Genomic DNA, 23,640 nt, shown 5'->3' with positions numbered 1-23,640 from the left:
GCTTGTTTGTTTGTGTGTGTTCTCTGTGTCAGTGATTACAAAGAGGTTATGGTATGCAGGATGTGATATATCTATATATAAACCCAGCAAAAAGAAATGTCCTCTCACTGTCAACTGCGTTAATTTTCAGCAAACTTAACATGTGTAAATATTTGTATGAACATAACAAGATTCAACAACTGAGACATAAACTGAACAAGTTCCACAGACATGTAATTAACATAAATGGAATAATATGTCCCTGAACAAAGGGGGTGTGGGGGCAAAATCAAAAGTGACAGTCAGTATCTGCATTAAGTATTGCAGTGCATCTCCTCCTCATGGACTGCACCAGATTTGCCAGTTCTTGCTGTGGGATGTTACCACACTCTTCCGCCAAGGCACCTGCAAGTTCCCAGACATTTCTGGGGGAATGGCCCTAGCCCTCACCCTCTGATCCAACAGGTCCCAGACGTGCTCAATGGGATTGAGATCCGGGCTCTTCGCTGGCCATGGCAGAACACTAACATTCCTGTCTTGCAGGAAATCACACACAGGACGAGCAGTATGGCTGGTGGCATTGTCATGCTGGAGGGTCATGTCAGGATGAGCCTGTCAGGATGAGCCTGCAGGAACGCTGTAACGCACAGCGTTGCCTGCGATGACAACAACCTCAGTCCGATGATGCTGTGACACACCGCCCCAGACCATGACGGACCCTCACCCTCCAAATCGATCCCTCTCCAGAGTACAGGCCTCGGTGTAACGCTCATTCCTTCGACGATAAAACGCTTATCTGACCATCACCCCTGGTGAGACAAAACCGTGACTCGTCAGTGAATTGCACTTTTTTCCAGTCCTGTCTGGTCCAGTGACGGTGGGTTTGTGCCCATAGGCGACGTTGTTGCCGGTGATGTCTGATGAGGACCTGCCTTACAACAGGCCTACAAGCCCTCAGTCCAGCCTCTCTCAGCCTATTGCGGACAGTCTGAGCACTGATGAGGGGATTGTGCGTTCCTGGTAACTCGGGCAGTTGCTATTGCCATCCTGTACCTGTCCCGCAAGTGTGATGTTCGGATATTGTCCTGGCCACATCTGCAGACCTCATGCCTCCTTGCAGCATGCCTAAGGCACATTCACGCAGATGAGCAGGGACCCTGGGCATCTTTCTTTTGGCGTTTTTCAGAGTCAGTAGAAAGGCCTCTTTAGTGTCCTAAGTTTTCAGAACTGTGACCTTAATTGCCTGTTAGTGTCTTAATGACCGTTCCACAGGTGCATGTTCATGAATTGTTTATGGTTCCTTGAACAAGCATGGGAAACAGTGTTTAAACCCTTTACAATGATGATCTGTGAATTTTTACAAAATATATTTGAAAGACAGGGTCCTGAAAAAGGGATGTTTAATTTTTTTCTGAGTTTATATCTATCTATACATTGCCTTTGGAAAGTATTCAGACCCCTTGACTTGTTCCACATTTTGTTATGCTACATCCTTATTCTAAAATGTATTAAATATTTTTTTGCCCTCATAAATCTAAACACAATACCCCATAATGACAAAGCAAATGACAAAGCAAAAACAGGTTGAAATGCTAATGCTTTCAAAATAATAAACAGAAATACCTTATTTACATAAGTATTCAGACCCTTTGCTGAGCTTCGAAAATGAGATCAGGTGCATCCTGTTTCCATTGATCATCCTTGAGATGTTTCTACAACTTGATTAGAGTCCACCTGTGGTAAATTCAATTGAATGTACATGATTTGGAAAGGCACACACCTGTCTCTAGAAGGTCCCACACTTGACAGTGCATGTCAGAGCAAAAACCAAACCATGAGGTCGAAGGAATTGTCTGTAGAGCTCCGAGAGGTCCGTGTCCAGGCACAGATCTGAGGAATGGTACAAAAGAATTTCTGCAGCATTGAAGGTCATCAAGAACACAGTTTCCTCCATCATTTTTAAATGGAAGAAGTTTGGAACCACCAAGACCAAGGGCCTTGGTCAGGGAGGTGACGAAGAACCCAATGCTCACTTTGATAGAGCTCCAGAGTTCTCCTTTGGAGATGGGAGAACCTTTTAGAAGGAAAACCATCTCTGCAGCACTCCACCAATCCGAGTGGCCAGACGGAAGCCACTCCTCAGTAAAAGGCACATGACAGCCCACTTGGAGTTTGCCAAAAGACACCTAAAGACTCACAGACTATGAGAAACAAGATTCTCTGGTCTGGTGAAACCAAGATTGAACTCTTTGGCCTGAATGCCAAGTGTCACGTCTGAAGGAAACCTGGAACCATGTAAAGCATGGTGGTGGCAGCATCATGCCATGGGAATGTTTTTCAGCAGCAGGGACTGGGAGACTAGTCAGGATCGAGGAAAAGATGAAGAGAGATCCTTGATGAAAACCTGCTCCAGAGCGCTCAGGACCTCAGACTGGGGCGATGGTTCACCTTCCAACCTTAAGCACACAGTCAAGACAATGCAGGAGTGGCTTCGGGACAAGTCTCTGAATGTCCTTGAGTGGCACAGTCAGTGCCCAGACTTGAACTCGATCGAACATCTCTGGAGAGACCTGAAAATAGCTGTGCAGTAAAGCTGCCCATCCAACCTGACAGAGCTTGAGGATCTGCAGAGAAGAATGGGAGATACTCCCCAGATACAGGAGTGCCAAGCTTGTAGCATCATACCTTGGAAGACTTAAGGCTGTAATCTCTGCCAAAGATGCTTCAACAAAGTATTGAGTAAAGGGTCTGAATACTAGTTTTTCTTTTTTTATACATTTGAAAAAATGTCTAAACCTGTTTTTGCTTTGGAATTATGGGGTATTGTGTGTAGATTGATGAGGGGGGAAAAACAATTGAATACATTTTTGAATAAGGCTGTAAAGTAACAAAATGTGGGGAAAAATCAAGGGGTCTGAATACGTTCCGAATGCACTGTGTATACAGTACCAGTCAAATGTTTGGACACACCTACTCATTCCAGGGTTTTTCTATATTTTTACATTGTAGAATAGTAGTGAAGGCATCAAAACTATGAGATAACTCATATGGAATCATGTAGTAACCACAAATCAAAATATATTTTATATTTGATATCCGTCAAAGTAGCCACCCTTTGCCTTGATGACAGCTTTGCACAGTCTTGGCATTCTCTCAATCAGATTAATGAGGTAGTCACCTGGAATGCATTTCAATTAAAAGGTGTGCCTTGTTAAAAGTTAATTTGTGGAATTTTTTTCCTTCTTAATGCATTTGAGCCAATCAGTTGTGTTGTGACAAGGTAGGGGTAGTATACAGAAAATAACCCTATTTGGTAAAAGACCGAATCCATATTATGGCAAGAACAGCTCAAATAAGCAAAGAGAAATGACAGTCCATCATTACTTTAGGACATGAAGGTCAGTCAATGCGGAAAATCTCAAGAACTTTGAAAGTTTCTTCAAGTGCAGTTGCAAAAACCATCCAGCGCTATGATGAAACTGGCTCTCATGAGTACCGCCACAGGAAAGGAAGACCCAGAGTTACCTCTGCTGCAAAGGATAAGTTCATTAGAGTTACCAGCCTCAGAAATTGCAGCCCAAATAAACGCTTCAGAGTTCAAGTTTTTTATTTTTTTTTTTTTATTTTTTATTTTTACCTTTATTTAACCAGGCAAGTCAGTTAAGAACAAATTCTTATTTTCAATGACGGCCTGGGAACAGTGGGTTAACTGCCTGTTCAGGGGCAGAACGACAGATTTGTACCTTGTCAGCTCGGGGGTTTGAACTCGCAACCTTCCGGTTACTAGTAACAGACACATCTCAACATCAACTGTTCAGAGGAGACTGTGTGAATCAGGCCTTCATGGTTGAATTGCTGCACAGAAACCACTACTAAAGGACACCAATAAGAAGAGACTTACTTGGGTCAAGAAACACGAGCAATGGACATTAGACTGGTGGAAATCTGTCCTTTGGTCTGATGAGTCCAAATTTTTGATTTTTGGTTCCAACCGCCGTGTCTTTGTGAGACGCAAAGTAGGTGAACAGATGATCTCCACATGTGTGGTTCCCAACATAAAGCATGGAGGAAGAGTTGTGATGATGTGGGGTGCTTTGCAGGTGACACTTGTCTGTATTTAGAATTCAAGGCACACTTAACCATGGCATGGCTACCACAGCATTCTGCAGCGATACGCCATCCCATCTGGTTTGCGCTTAGTGGGACTATCATTTATTTTTCATCAGGACAATGACCCAACACAGCTCCAAGCTGTGTAAGGGCTATTTGACCTTACACAGCGAGTGATGGAGTGCTGTATCAGATGACCTGGCCTCCACAGTCACCCGATCTCAACCCACTTGAGATGGTTTGGGATGAGTTGGACCGCAGAGTGAAGGGAAAGCAGCCAACAAGTGCTCAGCATATGTGTGAACTCCTTCAAGACTGTTGGAAAAGCATTCCTCATGAAGCTGGTTGAGAGATTGCCAAAAGTGTACAAAGCTGTCCTCAAGGAAAAGGGTGGCTACTTTGAAGAATCTGAAATCTAAAATATATTTTGATTTGTGAACACTTTTTTTGGTTACTACATGATTGCCTATGTGTTATTTCATAGTTGTGATGTCTTCACTATTATTCTACAATGTAGAAAATAGTAAAAATAAAGAAAAACCCTTGAATGAGTAGGTGTGTCCAAATTATCAACTGGTACTGTATATATTTTTAAATATGTGATAATTATACTATAGATTATATTATATTATCTAAAGGTCATCACATTTCTGTGATTGGTTGTCTAGTGTATACATTTTCTGAGTGTTATTCTGAGTATTAACCCTGTCTGTCTCTCCAGTGAATGTATGTCTGTGAATGAACCCTATCGATATTTTTAGTGTGTGTTAGTTTTCTTTTTTACAACCCTGTTTCTATTTTTGATGTAAATGCCATGTTATAGAAGGGTCCAGACACCTTTTTTGTGATTTCACTTGTTTTTGGGAAATTTACCCCAAACATGCAAATCACTTCCTCATCCTGGTTGTGCAGGAAAAACATGAAAAAAGGCTCCAAAAACACCCAAATACATCCTTTTAGAAACGGTAAAGCTCTCAGTATAGTGATGCAGGTCTTTAGATGTGGTACACATGAAAATGAAAATGGAAAATTAAAATGTGTCTTCAAAAATGTAGATTTGGTTGTAGTGTTAATGCGTCTATTAAGCCCTTCTCTCTCCCCAGGCCCAAGCCCATGACTCACCAGTTGTCCAGCCCTGATTTCCATGGTGAGGAGAAGAGCGAGCAGGTGACCAGCATTGGCCAAATCAAACCGGAACTCTACAGACTGCGTGGGGGCGACCAGGGGGAAGGGAAAGCAGGGGACAATTGCGGCAAGATCAGCTTCCTCCTGCGCTACGCCTTCAAGTGAGTGAACCGATTCACTTAATTAATCCTCTTCACACCTCGGTCTGAGTGCACTGTTAAATATACATTACATTAAGGCTTAGACAGAGGATCAACAGCTGCTCTGTCATCACAGCTGAGTTAAGGTACTTGCCCTAGAAACTCTATCATTGCAGTGTCAAGTATCACACAGTGGGCAGTTTTTATCACCCATATATATCTTTACATTATGGACTAAATAGTGTACACAAGATAGATAGATAGATAGATAGATAGATAGACATTGTTATTGTAATTGTCTAATTTTCCATACCTTGAGTGCATTAGCCATGCAGGTTTTCTGCAGCACTGGCTCTGTTTATGTAAATGGTGGATGTGCCCCCCTCCGGAGGGTTGAAGATGGGAAGATGGAGGGAGAGATCAGGGGCAGTGTATTACAGTCTGCTAGGTCTCAGTCTCAGTCTATCTGTGGCTCTGTGGCTGCCTGGTGGGGTCCTTTCTTTCTGCCGTCACACAAAGAAACATTACGATGGAGAAAGAAAGTGCTGATGTTTGAAAAACAAGGGAGAGAGAGGCAGTTAGGGTCATGAATTATATATGGTGAGCTACTTTAAACAGCAGACCCTGTCAACACATAATAACATCACACTGTTATAGCACGAATTACAGACTCACAGAATTAGAGGGAGAGGGAATGAGGGAGGGAGGGAGGGAGGGAGGGAGGGAGGGAGGGAGGGAGGGAGGGAGGGAGGGAGGGAGGATGCTGTTGGTGTATCTCTACCTGTACCTACATGTATTTCTACCTCACGTCACAAGATCATTTGTTCTGCTCTGCTTTCTGACACACTGTGAATCTTTGTTAGAAAATCTAGAGAGAGAGGAGACAGACAGAGAGAGGGGGAGAGAGAGAGGGAGAGAGAGATAATGTGTCACCTTCTCTTCACACTGTTAGCAGTGTGTGGGATAATTGTAATGTATTTACCATACATCAATGTTAACGTGCTAGACCCGAGCACATTTGGGGAATAGCAGTCAGGATAACAATGTCAATTTTCCCTCGGCCCTTTGGGAAATGTATTTTCTATTGACACTGTAGTTAAAAGCTGACACTAGTGCTGTGGGAATAGGGCGGTTTCCAGCCATTGAGGAATAGTATAGCGAATTTCCCTCTGACACATCAGTAATAGGTGTATTTTCTGCCGAGTGCTTCTGGGACCGTGTTAGTAGGCCGTCATTGTAAATAAGAATTTGTTCTTAACTGACTTGCCTAGTTAAATAAAGGTTAAATATATATATATTTTTAAAGGTTGTCTTTTGTTCCTGCTCTTTGTTGCCTTGATGTTAAAACGGACATGTGAGAGTAGGAACACTACAGTGTTTGTTGTTGTAATGAGGTAATGTTGTTGAATGTGACATGCCATCAGGGACAGCTTTTATACAGGACTCACCTGGCATCTGGCATTTTCAATTATGCTTTATAAAACTACACTGCTCATAGTCATAAGGACTACAGTTCCCAACACGTACTGACAGTGTGTATCGACTTCCAAGCGGAGATGATACTGGACTTAAAGTAAGTAGATAGACTTAAGAAATACTAATTGGACATGTTTCTTAACGTGTTTATCCAATTTAAATATAACTTCCTAATTTACTAATGACGGTATTAATCTTATCCCTGATTTGATGTGATTGTAGGATTGGCATGTTTACCTGATTTCCTTAATTGGACGTGATTGCATGATAAACATGAAACCTGATTGGATGCAATCATGTCGTCAACAGGCTTATCTCAGTCCTGATTGGACCAGATGATTAAACAGTGTGTTTGTCTGAGCTGCTATTGGCTATGGCCTGGTGGTGCTCTCTTCCCCAGAGTTCACGCTGTGCTCCTAAAGGCCCGTAATGAAGTGATGACACGCTCGTTAATGCAGAAAGACAGGGTATAATGAGGTCTGATTAAAGGCCTGCCAGCCATCTTCACTCTCTTAATTAAATCCCTCATAAGTAGTTCTACAGACAGACCACTGGACGTAGGCGGTCTAGATGGACGTCTTCGCGTGTATGCATGTGTATATGTGCACGACTGTGTGTGTGTCTGTGTGTGTGTGTGACCCAGACTGACCATAACACAGTGGAATAGCCTACTATGAGGAGTATTAATGGCTTGGCTTCTCTCCCTGGAACTGCTGGAGCCAATCTGCAGCTTTGTAGCAACGGATTATGCTACTTGTAGAAGTTGCTCTCATTCACAAATCTACCTTCCTCACATTCCCCATTAGTAGGGAGTAAACCTTTAAATCAGTGTCATGGGCTGCTTCATCCTAGACCTCAATGGATCCCCATCGACCCACTCCATAGATACAACATACTCTCCTAACCACTCCACTGTCTCTCTATCTACTCTGTCGCCCTATGTCTGTCCAGCTAAGTTTGACATATAGATCGTGTTGTGTGTGTGTGTGTCCCAGACGGTGAGTCTAACATAGATTGTATATGTGTGTCCTCGTCTGCAGTACAGAGCAGCTAGTGGTGAAGATCCTGAAGGCTGTAGACCTGGCTGCCAAGGACGCCAACGGCTTCTCAGACCCCTACGTCAAGATCTACCTTCTGCCAGACAGGAAGAAGAAGTTCCAGACCAAGGTAACACGTTTATCAAGCCTGATCCCAGATCTGTTTGTGCTGTCTTGCCAATGACCATAAATACCTTGGAAGAGTGCAAACAGATCTGGGATCAGGCTGTCATTTATTACACTTGTCAGTTTTCACACAAATTGGGCTGGTTTTCAGTCCAGTTTGAAGGCACAGTAAAATACTAACCTGCTAAATGTGTAGTTTCACTCTGATGCCAATTGAGAAATGTTCTATGTGAATCATCCATTGATGTCACTCAGAGATTTGTGTATGCATTACCACGAGAGATTTGTGTATGCATTACCACGAGAGATTTGTGTATGCATTACCACGAGAGATTTGTGCGGAGTTTCATTGCCGTTTCTCAAGTTGGTATTTTATTCTAAATTACTGTCAGTAATGTATTATAATTTATAAATGCGTAGTCTCCTCCCTTACTCATTGGAATGATCTGATATTGCGTTCAGCCTAATCTGAATAAATATGTTAGGCTGTCTAGCAGACTCTCTTGCAGACTCTCTTGCAGACTCTTTTTGTCACGTTCTGACCTTAATTATTGTGTTAATTGTTTGTTTTAGTTGGTCAGGACGTGAGTTGGGTGGGCATTCTATGTTTTGTGTGTCTAGGTTGTTTTTCTGTGTTCGGCCTAGTATGGTTCTCAATCAGAGGCAGGTGTCGTTAGTTGTCTCTGATTGAGAATCATACTTAGGTAGCCTGGGTAAGCACAGGAAGTTGGCGCAGGTCCCCTACCTGGCTTCGCCACACTTCCTGTGTCGCCCCCCCCCCCCCCAATACATTTTGGGGCTGACTCTCGGGCCTCCATCCGCGCCGCCGTGCTGCCTCCTGGTCCTGGTGCTGGACATGGCCCGCACTTCACCATAGTCTTAGTCTGACTTATTGTCCGCTTCCGTGGCCTCCTAACCATGGCGACCCTTCTCAATGGACAGAGGGGCAGCTCGGGACAGAGGGGCGGCAGCTCGGGACAGAGGGGCGGCAGCTCGGGACAGAGGGGCGGCAGCTCGGGACAGAGGGGCGGCAGCTCGGGATAGAGGGGCGGCAGACAACTATACATGAACAGACTAAACAAAACAAGAAAAGTGAAAACCTAAACAGTCCTATCTGGTGCAAACACAGAGACAGGAACAATCACCCACACAGTGAAACCCAGGCTACCTAAGTATGATTCTCAATCAGAGACAACTAATGACACCTGCCTCTGATTGAGAACCATACTAGGCCGAAACATAGAAATACCCCAAAACATAGAAAAACAAACAGACTGCCCACCCAACTCACGCCCTGACCATACTAAATAAATACAAAACAAAGGAAATAAAGGTCAGAACGTGACAGGGTTTCACTGTTGTTTTGTGGGTGATTGTTTCCGTGTCTGTGTTTTACACCACACGGTACTGTTTTCGGTTTAGGTTGTTCACGTTACGTTTATTGTTTTTGTATGGAGTGTTCAGTTTGTGTTTAAATAAATACCATGGACACTTACCACGCCGCATATTGGTCCTCCGATCCTTCTCGCCTCTTCTCTTCAGACGAGGAGAGGAGGAGGAAAAGAGGAGAGGAGGAAAACCATTACAGATTCACCCACCAAACAAGGACCAAGCGGCGTGGAAAGGAGCAGCAACAGCGGCCGAAGACACAAGACTCCTGGACGTGGGAGGAAATCCTCGACGGGAGAGGACCCTGGGCAAAGCCAGGGGAGTGTCGCCGTCCCAAGGTGCAGCAGGAGAAGCAGCAGCAGGAGCAAAAGCAGCAGCAGGAGAAGCAACAGAAGCAGCAGAAGAAGCAGCAGCAGAAATGTCAGGATTCCAGGACATGGGAGGATGTTTTGAATGGCAAGGGTTGCTACACATGGGAGGAGATCCAGGCTGGTAGGGATTGCCTACCATGGGAACAGGTGGAGGCATTGAGGAGAGCAGAGGCAGCCGGAGAGAGGAGCCATCGATATGAGGGAACCCGACTGGCAAGGAAGCCCGAGAGGCAGCCCCAAAAATGTATTGGGGGGAGGCACTTGGAGCTGTCGGCGAAGCTGAGGGCTGAGTCTGAGAGGGTCGAGGAGTTATTGGACAGATTGGAGGAGAGTGAACGGATGGGAGATGAGGAGACACTCGAGGAATTGTTAATAGAATTGGAGGAGAGTGAAGAGAGAGAGCTGTTGATTTGGCGTAGTATGCAAGGCATTCGCCCTGAGGTGCGTGTCCCCAGACGAAGAGGAGGAAAACCATTACACTTTTGTTGACTCTTGTTCTCTCTCCCACTCTCTCCCCCTCTCCCTCTCCTTCCCCTTTCTCTCCCCTTCACCTCTTTACCTCTATACCGCTCTCCCTCCTCAATTCCCCCTCTCCTCTCTCCCACAGGTCCACAGAAAGACCCTAAACCCTATCTTCAACGAGACGTTCCAGTTCGGTGTCCCCCTGGCAGAGCTGCACTCCCGGAAGCTACACTTCTCTGTCTACGACTTTGACCGCTTCTCCAGACACGACCTGATTGGCCAGGTGGTTGTGGACAACCTTCTGGACTTCAGCGAGGGCACAGGAGAAAAGCCTGTCTGGAGGGACATAGTGGAGGGCACAGCGGTGAGAGAGAGAGCCCATGCCTGACACCATAATGCCAACGCAATGCCACCACTATGTTACCATGATGACACCACTATACCACTATAGTATCACCACTATGCCACTATAATGCCACCACTATGCCACTATAATGCCACCACTATGCCACTATAATGCTACCACTATGCCACTATAATGCCACCGAAATGCCACTATAATGCCACCACTATGGCACTATAATGCCACCACTATGCCACTATAGTATCACCACTATGCCACTATAATGCCACCACTATGCCACTATAATGACACCACTATACCACTATAGTATCACCACTATGCCACTATAATGCCACCACTATGCCACTATAATGACACCACTATACCACTATAGTATCACCACTATGCCACTATAATGCCACCACTATGGCACTATAATGACACCACTATACCACTATAGTATCACCACTATGCCACTATAATGCCACCACTATGCCACTATAATGCCACCACTATGCCACAATACCACCACTATGCCACTATAATGCCACCGAAATGCCACTATAATGCCACCACTATGGCACTATAATGCCACCACTATGCCACTACAATGATACCACTATACCATCACTATACCACCACTATAATGCCACTATAATGCCACCAGTACACCACCACAATGCCACTATAATGCCACTATAATGTCACCACTATACCACCACTATGCCACCAATTTACCACTATAATGCTACCACTATGCCACTATAATGTCACCACTATACCATCACTATGCCACCAATATGCCACTATAATGCCACCACTGTACCGCCACTATAATGCCTCCACTATGCCACTATAATGCCGCCACTATAATGCCTCCACTATGCCACTATAATGCCATTATAATGTTGCCACTATACCACCACTATGCCACTATAATGCCACTATAATGTCACCACTTTACCACCACTATGCCACCAATATACCACTATAATGCCACCACTATGACACTATAATGCCACCACTATGCCATTATACTGCTACCACTATACCATCACTATGCCACTATAATGTCACTGTAATGCCACCACTATACCACCACTATGCCACTATAATGCCACCACTATGCCACTATACTGCTACCACTATAACGCAACCGCTTTGCCACTATAATGCCGCCGTTATGCCACTAAAATGCCGCTACTATGACACTATAATGCCACTGCTATGTCACCTTATGCCACCATATGACCCTGTAATGCCACTATAATGCCGCCGCTATGCCACTATAATGCCACTATAATGCCACTACTATGCCACTATAATGTCACTGTAATGCCACCACTATACCACCACTATGCCACTATAATGCCACCACTATGCCACTATACTGCTACCACTATAACGCAACCGCTTTGCCACTATAATGCCGCCGTTATGCCACTAAAATGCCGCTACTATGACACTATAATGCCACTGCTATGTCACCTTATGCCACCATATGACCCTGTAATGCCACTATAATGCCGCCGCTATGCCACTATAATGCCACTATAATGCCACTACTATGCCACTATAATGCCATTGCTATGCCACCGTATGCCACCATATGCCACTATAATGCCACTATAATGCCACTGCTATGCCACTATAATGCCACTGCTATGCCACTATAATGCCACTGCTATGCCACTATAATGCCATTGCTATGCCACTATAATGCCATTGCTATGCCACCATATGCCACCATATGCCACTATAATGCCACTATAATGCCAATGCTATGCCACTATAATGCCACTGCTATGCCATTATAATGCCACTATAATGCAACCGCTTTGCCACTATAATGCCATTGCTATGCCACTATAATGATATTGCTATGCCACCTTATGCCACCATATGCCACTATAATGCCACTATAATGTCATTGCTATGCCACTATAATGCCACGCTATGCCATTATAATGCCACTATAATGCAACCGCTATGCCACTATAATGCCACTGCTATGCCACTATAATGCCATTGCTATGCCACTATAATTCCATTGCTATGCCACCTTATGCCACTATAATGCCACTATAATGCCATTGCTATGCCACTATAATGCCACCGCTATGCCATTATAATGCAACCGCTTTGCCACTATAATGCCACTGCTATGCCACTATAATGCCATCGCTATGCCACTATAATGCCATTGCTATGCCACTATAATGCCACTGCTATGCCACCGCTATGCCACTATAATGCCACTGCTATGCCACTATGCCACCACCATGACCACTGGCTGTGCCGAGTTAGAAGGAAGCAGGAGAGAGTGTTTAAATAGCCTTTAAATCTAGCTCAATTGAACTTTTATCTTCTTGGGGACATTGAAAGATTGACATTTCATTAATGTACTGTGATGACAGTTGCCTTCAGTTTGAATATGCTGCCTGTTTAGATTGTGACACCTGTCATGTCTCTGTGGCAATTATCACTGATGCCTGCTTCATGGTTTAGCAAACCAAATGCAAGATGGTGGTCTCTTTTACAGACCCTTTGCTCAGCCTGTGGCTCTTTGGGTATTACTGAGTGTTTACCACACGTTTGCTGGGATCTGTGTTTGAACCCTGACCTCTGACCTCTGTGTGTTATACAGGAGAAGGCTGACCTCGGGGAGCTGAACTTCTCTCTGTGTTACCTGCCCACGGCAGGTCGGCTCACCGCCACTGTCATCAAGGCCACCAACCTCAAAGCCATGGACCTCACCGGCTTCTCAGGTGACTTACCTATTGACCGCAGCACACTGACAACAGCACACTGTTCACAGCACTGGGGGTTGTCTCTTCTGTTAGAAACAGCCTGACAAGACTCACATCACACATTTTGTATTTCAACTATTATTTGAATGCAATTAGGCCTGCATAAACAGATGGAGCAAACACATCAATTGACTGAATTCATGAATATTTGAATATTGATATGTTACATTCTGTAAATATTTCCCAAATAAATACTGTTCCAAACATAATGAAGTGCCAAAAATCTGTTTTGTGGCAATGTTGAAAACACAAGCAAATAGCAAAAATCATAAACGTTGGAGTGCTAAAAACCGCAGCCAACAAACAACCAAACGCTTTAAACACAATCATGTCCTGGCCTGATTGATGGCTGGGACTTAGGTAGCTGATGATGATTTAATTAATGAACGCCTAACGAAATTAATTGAGTTATTAATCCTGCCTGTGAGGATGTGATGATCCTGCATTACCATGGTAACAGTTACTATACTGACGAAATGACACGCTAAATTATGAGGCCACACCGTTATTATTGCTTTTATGATTAGGAGATTATTAGAATGCCTAACGAAGGTATAAAACAATCCGCCATAAAATCAAATGGTAACTCTCAGTGTTCTGTAAGTGCTACAATGGACTAGAGCGGCAGTTTGTATTCTGTGGTAATTGACGTGAATCCACCTGTTTTACTTTGGCCTTAATCCGCCTCGTCCAAGGGGCCTTGATTTGGATGTCTTTTATGTGTTAAAGACAGATGCCTGGACGTGGGAGTATAATTTGTTAATAGCCTGCTCAAGGTTTGTCTCTTATCTTTGTCCCCCTCTTTCTCTTTCTTCCCTTCTCTTCCTCTATTTCTTTCTCTCTCTCTTTTTCTCTCTCCCTCCCTCTTTCTCCTTCTCTCAGACCCATACGTGAAGGCTTCTCTGATATGTGACGGCCGCAGGCTAAAGAAGAGGAAGACCTCCATTAAGAAGAATACGTTGAACCCCACCTACAATGAGGCTCTAGTCTTTGACATCCCTCATGAGGACATCGACAGGGTGTCTATCATCATCGCTGTCATGGACTATGACTGGTAAGAAGAGACCTGGGCTGTTATTACTGGACAATGGGAGTTTTATAAGTTTGTGTGGGATGTGGATGTAATTGATACCATTATAATACTGACTATGTATTTGGATGGTTGCTGCATAAGGGTCTGTTGTTAATTGTTAGATAAGGGTATGTCTGTTGTTAATTGTTAGAAAAGGGTATGTTTGTTGTTAATTGTTAGATAAGGGTAGGTCTGTTGTTAATTGTTAGATAAGGGTATGTCTGTTAATTGTTAGATAAGGGTATGTCTGTTAATTGTTAGATAAGGGTAGGTCTGTTGTTAATTGTTAGATAAGGGTATGTCTGTTAATTGTTAGATAAGGGTATGTCTGTTGTTAATTGTTAGATAAGGGTAGGTCTGTTAATAGTTAGATAAGGGTAGGTCTGTTAATTGTTAGATAAGGGTAGGTCTGTTAATTGTTAGATAAGGGTAGATCTGTTGTTAATTGTTAGGTCAGGGTAGGTCTGTTAATTGTTAGATAAGGGTATGTCTGTTGTTAGATAAGGGTATGTCTGTTAGATAAGGGTATGTCTGTTGTTGTTAGATAAGGGTATGTCTGTTGTTGTTAGATAAGGGTATGTCTGTTGTTAATTGTTAGATAAGGGTAGGTCTGTTGTTGTTAGATAAGGGTATGTCTGTGGTTGGTAGTTGTTATTTTTATGGTGTGTAGCAAAGTTATTATAGCAAACTAAAACTAATTATGACTAATCACTCAAAACCATTTAGTAAATGTAATTTAAAAAATTAACAAACCCGTTTGAAGAATTAAAACTGTACTGCCTCCAAAACTAAATAGAATAACAACCATCATGAATTATTGTAACAGTTGTCATAGGTGGAAGGTAAAGAGGACCAAGGTGCAGCGTAGTACGTGTTCATGGTAGATTTAATAAAGAAACTGAACACTAGAACAAAAAAACAACAAAGCGGAACAAACTAAACAGTTCTGTCTGGTGCAGACACACAAAGACAGAAAACAACTACCCACAAACACAGGTGGGAACAGGCTACCTAAGTAGGTTCTCAATCAAAGACAACGATTGCCAGCTGCCTCTGATTGGGAACCATACCAGGCCAAACACATAGAAATACTACAAAACATAGAATGCCCACCCCAACTCACGCCCTGACCAAACTAAAACAGAGACATAAAAAAGGAGTCTACGGTCAGGACGTGACAATTATGTTTTTGGGGGGCAAAAATCGAACAGGGTTTTCAAGCTAAACTGATGATTGGTTGACAATAGGGCCTCCCACAATGCAGGCGATGACTGCAGGATGAAGTTAGTGAAGAGCAACTGCAGAAAGTTGCAGTCGACTGCAGTCCAAACTTCATGACCTTTGATCACGTGATTTTTGTAAAGTTCATGTAATTGACATGTAGGCTCCCGTCTGACAGTTTTTATCACCAGAATGCAACACCTTAAAAGGCGGTGACCAACGATGGAGCTTCAACGCTCCTGGTTGTCGTGGAAATTGACCCACCACTACTGTTTACTTTGTGCATCTACGTCATCTCCCTGAGTCTACCTTTAAACCTAACCTAACCTATGACCTGACCCATCACCTTATGCATTACTGCCCCACAGTGGCAAGAAGTGACTTTCCAAAAAACACAAAAACTATATGCATGTTGTTATAAAAAGTAAACTAAATAAAACATTTGGTAAAGTAGATCTGAAAACTAACTGAAACAAAACTGAATTTCGAATAAAAATCTTAAAACTAATAGGAATATAAACAATAATAACCTTGTAGTTAGCACTCTGTTACGTTGATAGACATTGTTATTGGGTTGGTATGTATTTAGTACTGGATCATGTGTAACGTATGTTGATGGTGGTTATTATTTGGTTGGTGTGTAGTTAGCACTGTGTGGGTCTATTACGTTGATGTAATGGTGTGTAGTAGGATGGGTCATTCTGTTACCTTCAAATAAGTGTCCAGTGTTAAATATGACCTATTATTACTGAAAATATGAGTGAAATAGATTTCCTTCCAATTTTTTTTCAATTATGTATGTTAAGAAGCTTTTCTGTGTTGGAATAGTGTGGGCGTACCCCAACAGAATGATGTGGGCGTATACCGGTCGTTAAAAATATCCTCCTCTAGACCGCTGATTGGCCAGCTCATCCTCCTCAGGAGTATGATGACACCATACTGTATGAGGAAGTAGCATGCATTTTGAAACGGTCTGTATGAGATACAAGTTTGAGGTGTTTTTTCTCCAATTCATGCTTTGGCCACTAATACGAGTACAAGATGAATAAACACAATTATTTGGGTATGAGTTAGCAGATTATGAACTTTGAAAAGTGTAATTTTCACTGGACAGTTACTTTAATAGACATTGTTGTGTACTAGCATGGGTCAGTCTAAAACATTGATAGACGTTATTTGGTTGGTGTGTAGTTAGTACTATGTGGGTCTGTACCGTTGATAGACGTTGTTATTTGGTTGGTGTGTAGTTAGTACTATGTGGGTCTGTACCGTTGATAGACGTTGTTATTTGGTTGGTGTGTAGCAGTGGTCTGTTGAACACATAGCTGATTGTCCCTGTGAGTCAGACTCCTGGTGGATTCCTCCTGTTTTACATGAGGATGGGCGCCTCATGAATAAACATGGTTTATGCTAATGCTAATGGAAATAGTGTCTGGTGAGACACTGTGTAACCATGCCAGTGTTTCTCTATCTGGCACTCACACCCTCCATCATCACACCATCGCATGGCTGGTGTGTTTTTGTGTTTTCTTTATCTATTATTAAACCCATGTTGTAGGTTATAGTATCTCTATAGTTATGTGTGTGTGTTATTTTTTATGCATTTAAAACCCAGGTTATAGCATCTCTATAGTTCGATGTGTGTGTGTGTTTGTGTGTGTGCATGCATGCGTGTGTTTGTGTGTGGGCATGCATGCATGTGTGTGTTTGTGTATGATAAGAATGTGCTCTCCATTTGTATTGAAACCTTTGTAATAGTCTCTGTATATTGTGCGCTCACTATTGAATATCCAATCTCTGTGGCCGCATTCATTTTCCCCGCACTCAAGGTTGATAAATGAGGCCTACTTTGCCTGTTTGTCACAGTCTCTCTCTCTCTCTCTCTCTCTCTCTCTGTACCTGGCGGTGTGTTGGTCAGTATTGGTCATAATGAGGTCATAGGAATGTGTCGTGTGGGCAGTGACGTTGAGGGTCCTGGGAGGGAGCACTGGACTGCCATGTTGGCCAACCCCCGCAAGCCCATAGACCACTGGCACCAGCTCGTCGAGGTAATTATGTGCATGATGTGATGTGTCTGTGTACCGTTGAGTGTGTGAGTGAGTGCGTGACTATAGTGCTTTTTTGTGCAGGCCTGTGCTCTCATTCTATTTTCCTACTTCATGTATGTAATTGTACTTGGCCTTCTTTTCCCCTGTTCTAACTAGTTTTTGTTTTTCTATTCAGTCATTGTAAGTAACCACTCATACATACAGTAGTCTGGGGGCCGTATGTATTAAGCGTCTCAGAGTAGGAGTGCTGATCAGTTTTTCCTTTTAGATCACATTGAATAAGATGACACGGACAGGGGGGACCTGATCCTAGATCAGTACTCCTACTCTGAGATGCTTGAAACATACTGTACAACAACTGGTCTGTCTATTCATCCACTCACCATATTTTTTATTAGTAATGAAATATCTATTTTAGCAGACCTTTACCTTTGTTATCTACAGTGTCTGTGTTGGTGATACTAACTCTGCTTTAATATATTTCTCCAGGAAAAACTTGTGGCCTCATTTGTGTCAAAGAGTCCCGCAGCCTCTCCCAAGCCTCACATCGTGGTGGACAGTCCTCACTCTGAGTAGAACTGTGAGTAGAACTCTTGGTTCAATGCTCTCACATGTAGTGCCAGGACCAGTGTTGGAGTCCTTTCCATTTCAATTCAGATAAATGAGTTGTATGATTTAGAAAACATCGTCATTACAATGGACGGGCAATTTCTGCTTCATGAATTAGATTGAATTGATTTCCTGCATTGCCTTTATTGAAGTGGACCCCAACCCTGACACACAATTTTTCAATATTCCATAGCTTTCTGTGGAGGGACCTATATAACCACAGCTTTGTGATTATAATCTTGGTGAATGTGATCCAGCTGAGACTCAGAGGCTGTTAGATTAACGAGCTGTGAGGCAAGAGTATCTGTACCATCTAGATGTTATGTACCTCACCCCCTGACTTACTGTACTCTAAGGCTCTGTTCTCTGTTTATGTATCTTCTCATCCGCACTGTCTCTCCTGCTTTATCTCTCTCTTTTTCCTCTTCTCCCCAGGTTATTATCATCTTTCCAGTTCCAGACTTTCCTTTCTTTCTGCTCATCTGTGAATAATTATCTCCATCAAACAAAGAGAGATAAGGAGACACATCGACTGCTATTCTACTGCTACTGCTGAATATTCCAACTCCTGTCCTGTCGCAACGAAGCAAAGGAAAACAGAATCTACATTCTATACAAGCAACACTTAGAACGCTGACACACACACACACACACACACACAGTGCTTCAGGTTAGTGCCAGTAATTCATCCAGGAGGAGTGTGATGATGCACATTTCTCCCTCCAATCAAACCTGGGCCTAAGGTTTCTGCTCTGTATGGACTTCAAAAGACATGTGTCAATGCTTTACTTTAGGCCATTACTATACAAGTGTAGGAGTTAGGAAACATCCATGTAGTGTTTCCAGCAGGACAAACATCAGTTGTGGAGACTCTAGTGGTTTGGGCCTACCCTCTGGATCTGGGCTTTTCTGGCTTCTTTTAGCTGGAGGAAGGAACCTTTGCCGGTCGTTATTATTGATGTCAGGGGAGGGAGAAATGTGGATGAACCCATCTGCTGAAGCATGTTACGTAACCTTGAAATGTGTCCTTTCGCCTCATTATTTTGTCACCTTCTTCATGGTGCTCATTAATGTGAATTTGCTTTTATTTTTCTATATGTTTGGTTTTGGGGGTTTGTGTAATATAATCATCCAGAAAGGAATTTATCCATAGCATTTTTTTACGATCCACTAAGGATGTGATCGTGAGTACTTGAAGACCTGAACTATTTGAGCGCCTTGGGATGTTACAGGAATAGTGTTCCCCTGTTTGGACATACTGGCAGACTTTACCCCAGAGGACTCTACAGGGGAACTGTGATGAGGACGGACCTGCTCGGCTTGGAGTGCACTTACTGGAAATGTATCCTACAGGGAAGGATTTCACCATTATATCGAATTTTTCTATCATTCCAAGATTTTGTTTTTGCGGAAAGACATTATTTAATTTGAAAATATAAAAATTGTCTGCAGTCCATCATGTCTCCGACTGGACGACAACATTAGAAGGACACACACATTTGTGTTGCTTTGATTTGTGTGTATTTCTGTGTTTGTGTGTGTGTTTTGTATTTGTGTGCGTCTGTGTGTGTGTATGCCTGCGTGTTTGTGTGTGTGTGTCACTGTGACCTTCTGTGTGACACGTTTCTGTGCTCATGACGTCCCTATCTTCTACCTGTCCTCACGGCCCCACACCATTCCTAGCATCCACAGACTGAAACTCCTGTCTTTGAACAAAATGTGTCTTCTGTCCTGTGTGTCTTAGAGGAACCATTTGTGTGTAGGACCCATTGCACTTGGTGGGGAGTGGGAAACTAGGACCCATTGCACTTGGTGGGGAGTGGGATCCCTGATGAACAGTCGGTCTCTCACAGAGATTAGAGTGTATTGTGTGTGTTGTTTCCCAGATCAGCTGTCCGTCACTCAAAAGTGCCCCCCCCCTGCCTGATCTAAGTAACTGTGTTGGTTGTGTACTACTTTTAGTAAATGTGTACTGTGTGTCTGAGGGGAACCAGTTGGCACCGTGATGTTAGATACGTTTTGATTACTTGAGGTAGAATTTTGGGCTGAGTAATGACTCTTTTATGTCCCCTAGCAGTCCCTCCAAACGGGGAGACAGAGAGGGGGTAGTCATGCCCTTTATCTTTAGTGAAATACGATGACCCCCTGTTTACGCTCTGCACTTCCTCTTTAAGCACCATGTGGCTACTGCCATGAGAGAACCATGTCTACCACCACTTCTGCTACTATAACCTCAACTAACAGTTAGCACTACTAATGCTATGGCTGCCATTTCCCCTTAAACGCATTCAGGGGGATCCAGTTACTATTCCAACTTCAGGCCAAGGAAGTGCAGGGATGCTTACTGGTATGCTTGGTATGTACACTGATTAAAGCCGTATATCCCACATCATAGCCAGAAGTTTTCCATCTGGAACTGTATGTCTGCTCAGGTTGTTCTGGGAGGTCATTGATCTGCCTGTATAAGTAGATACTATAGTATTGATCCATTGGCCTATCTCCAGGCTCTGTCTCTATCCCTCGCAGTCCACATGATTCTCTGCCCCATAACACTGTGGTGTTAGCACTCAGCACTGGAGGTTGCTAGTGTGCTCTCAGTATTACCCTCCACCTCTCTCTCTCTCTCTAAATATACCTTTCTCTTGCTCCTTTATCTCTTTCTATGCCTGCCTGCCTCTCTCTCTCTCTCTCTCTCTCTCTCTCTCTCTCTCTAAATATACCTTTCTTTTCCCCCTTTATCTCTTTCTATGCCTGCCTGCCGCTCTCTCTCTCTCTCTCTCTCTCTCTCTCTCTCTCTCTCTCAATATACCTTTCTTTTCCCCCTTTATCTCTTTCTATGCCTGCCTGCCTCTCTCTCTCTCTCTCTCTCTCTCTCTAAATATACCTTTCTCTTGCTCCTTTATCTCTTTCTATGCCTGCCTGCCTCTCTCTCTCTCTCTCTCTCTCAATATACCTTTCTCTTGCTCCTTTATCTCTTTCTATGCCTGCCTCTCTCTCTCTCTCTCTCTCTCTCTCTCTCTCTCTCAATATACCTTTATCTCTTTCTATACCTGTCTCTCGCTCTCTTTGATTGCTTGTTCTCCCACTCTATTTCTGAAAACTCCCTTTTCCCCTCTTCCCTCTCTCTCCACACAGCCATTCACCCCCTCTCTCCGCCTCCCTCCATCTTGCCCGCTCTCTCTGTGTGTAGGACTCCTCTCTCCTCTGTCTCTCTCAGTGTTAGTGCAGTTCTGAATGGACATTGGGAAACATGTGTGCATGCTTATATTAACATGAATGATGTCAACTTGATGCAATGAAAATTAGATACGTGATGCTTTAAGCAAAACCTGACAATGAACTTGATATTAATACTACTAATGACGGAAATGGAGACCTAGCAATCGTTCTCTCTGTAATCAAAACAATGATGATAAATAACATTGTTTATCCTGTATATCTTCATTAAATAGTTATTCCTGATTTAATTTTTGATTCTTTAAAAAATATATAATTTCTTCAGAAGTTTACTTTTTATATGGGTTAAACGGATAAATAGACATTTGAACAGAAGTGAGACATTCAGTCTGAAATGCTTGTTTCAGCCAGAGAGCTAGGGGGAGGAGGGTGAAGAGGAAGATGATGTAGGTGAATGTGTGGGAGATGGTGTGGCTGAAGCAATGATCATGGAAATAAAGGATATGTATCATCCAGCCTCATTCTGTGTGTGTTTGTTTATTAATCACTGTGTGTGAAGTAGTTGTGTGTGCGTGCATGCCTTGTGTATTATGTACATATACAGTAGCCTACACACACACTGGAGCTATATATATACTGTATCTGTATCCATATTGTATGGAATCTTCTTTGAACCTATAGGACCTTCCTCTCTCTCTTTCCTACTGTGTATTATCGTCGTTTGTAATTATTTAGTCACTTTGTCATGAATTCTTTGTTGTGTCCTCACTTTATCTAAATGCAAAGTGGAGTGCTGCTGCCTGCCTTGAGTGTGTCTTTCTCTGGTCTGCCACCTACTGTTGCTTTGTGAGTCTTTTCTAGTAGTCATATAAATGCCAGGGAAGTCATGCAGTGATTATACCCTTATGAACAGAGCATTACAGTCATGCTCACTATCAGCACACGGAAACTCTGCTACACCAACTGAGTGGGAAGTGTGTGTGTGCGCGCTTGCATGCACGTGTGTGTGTGTGACACAAAGAGAGAGGAGTAGGAAATGATTAAGAGAGTGAGGAGGAATGACACAGAGAAAGGGGAAGGCAGGGAGTGGATGAGGAGATGAATTAAAAAGACAAGGAATGGAAGCGAAAGAGTGTGAGAGTGAGTGTGTTTGTGTGTGAGGGAGAGACGGAGGAGAACAGGTCTGTATAAAGACCCACTTGTCTAGGGGCGAACGGGGCACCTGCAGAACTTTGACAGTGTGAGCAGCATGAGAACAGTTCAGAACAACACACACACATACACACAGAAGTGCAGAAGCACCAGTTAGCACTGCTACAACACCACGAACTGCTGGGGGGGAGCTGGAGGTGGGTGAAGGGGCCGGGGGAACTGCTGTCTCCATGGCAACGTTCCCACCGTGCAAAAAAAATTATTTAGTCGGAAAGACATTTCACTCAGTTCAGTGAGCTGAAAGAAGCAGAGAGGGAGGGAGAGAGACTGGGGGAGGTGTGTGCAATACATTACATAGAGCTGTTTCTATCACACTGGATGGATTTATTAGGAAGCTGTCAGCTGCGCATTATTGCTAATATATTACTCATTACTATATATAATGGTAATGTATTCTGTTATCTCATTAAATATACATGTCATTGCTGTGGGTGAGCCTTTGGTGTTTTTGAATTTAGCAATGAAAGAAAGCAACGACACCATATAGATAAAGGGAATGTAAACCTCATATCTATGTGACAAAAATATACATATTCACTGTGCGGTGTAAGACTCATCATATGCAATATGACTACACTTTTCAGTCCACTTTTATGCCTCCATAAATGTTCATAAATGTCACCCCAGAATTAGAAATAACCTCTCTCTGTGTGTGTGTGCGTGTGTGTGTGTGTGTGTGTGTGTGTGTGTGTGTGTGTGTGTGTGTGTGTGTGTGTGTGTGTGTGTGTGTGTGTGTGTGTGTGTGTGTGTGTGTGTGTGTGTGTGTGTGTGTGTGTGTGTTTATTTGTGTTTTGACCTAATACCGTTTTCCTAAATCAGTGTCAGTCATTTGTCGTAACCCAGTTCTGTCTGTATGTCAGTGGTGATTACCTGGTGGTGATTCCCTGTTGGGAACCAGATGGTCCCCTCTCTCCCAGCTGGAGGAGCCGGTCA

General features: G+C 43.2%; 1 protein-coding gene across 1 annotated transcript in view; it reads left to right on the top strand.

Moving 5' to 3' along the window:
• The window catches only part of LOC110486656 (synaptotagmin III), a 58,049-nt gene extending 36,033 nt beyond the window's left edge, over positions 1-22,016 (top strand). The window contains exons 6-13 of the mRNA XM_036941376.2: positions 5,193-5,375; positions 7,871-7,997; positions 10,361-10,579; positions 13,206-13,326; positions 14,251-14,422; positions 17,580-17,709; positions 18,199-18,289; positions 18,754-22,016. Coding sequence (XP_036797271.1) covers positions 5,193-5,375; positions 7,871-7,997; positions 10,361-10,579; positions 13,206-13,326; positions 14,251-14,422; positions 17,580-17,709; positions 18,199-18,285 — 1,039 coding nt within the window. The 3' untranslated portion in view covers positions 18,286-18,289; positions 18,754-22,016. The remainder of the gene's footprint in view (positions 1-5,192; positions 5,376-7,870; positions 7,998-10,360; positions 10,580-13,205; positions 13,327-14,250; positions 14,423-17,579; positions 17,710-18,198; positions 18,290-18,753) is intronic.
• The last annotated feature ends 1,624 nt before the right edge of the window (positions 22,017-23,640 follow it).

Source organism: Oncorhynchus mykiss, chromosome 13 (genome assembly GCF_057628025.1).
Source record: "Oncorhynchus mykiss isolate SJ-2025 chromosome 13, ASM5762802v1, whole genome shotgun sequence".
NCBI classification, from domain to species: Eukaryota; Metazoa; Chordata; class Actinopteri; order Salmoniformes; family Salmonidae; genus Oncorhynchus; species Oncorhynchus mykiss.
This window is presented reverse-complemented; position numbering and strand designations above follow the sequence as displayed.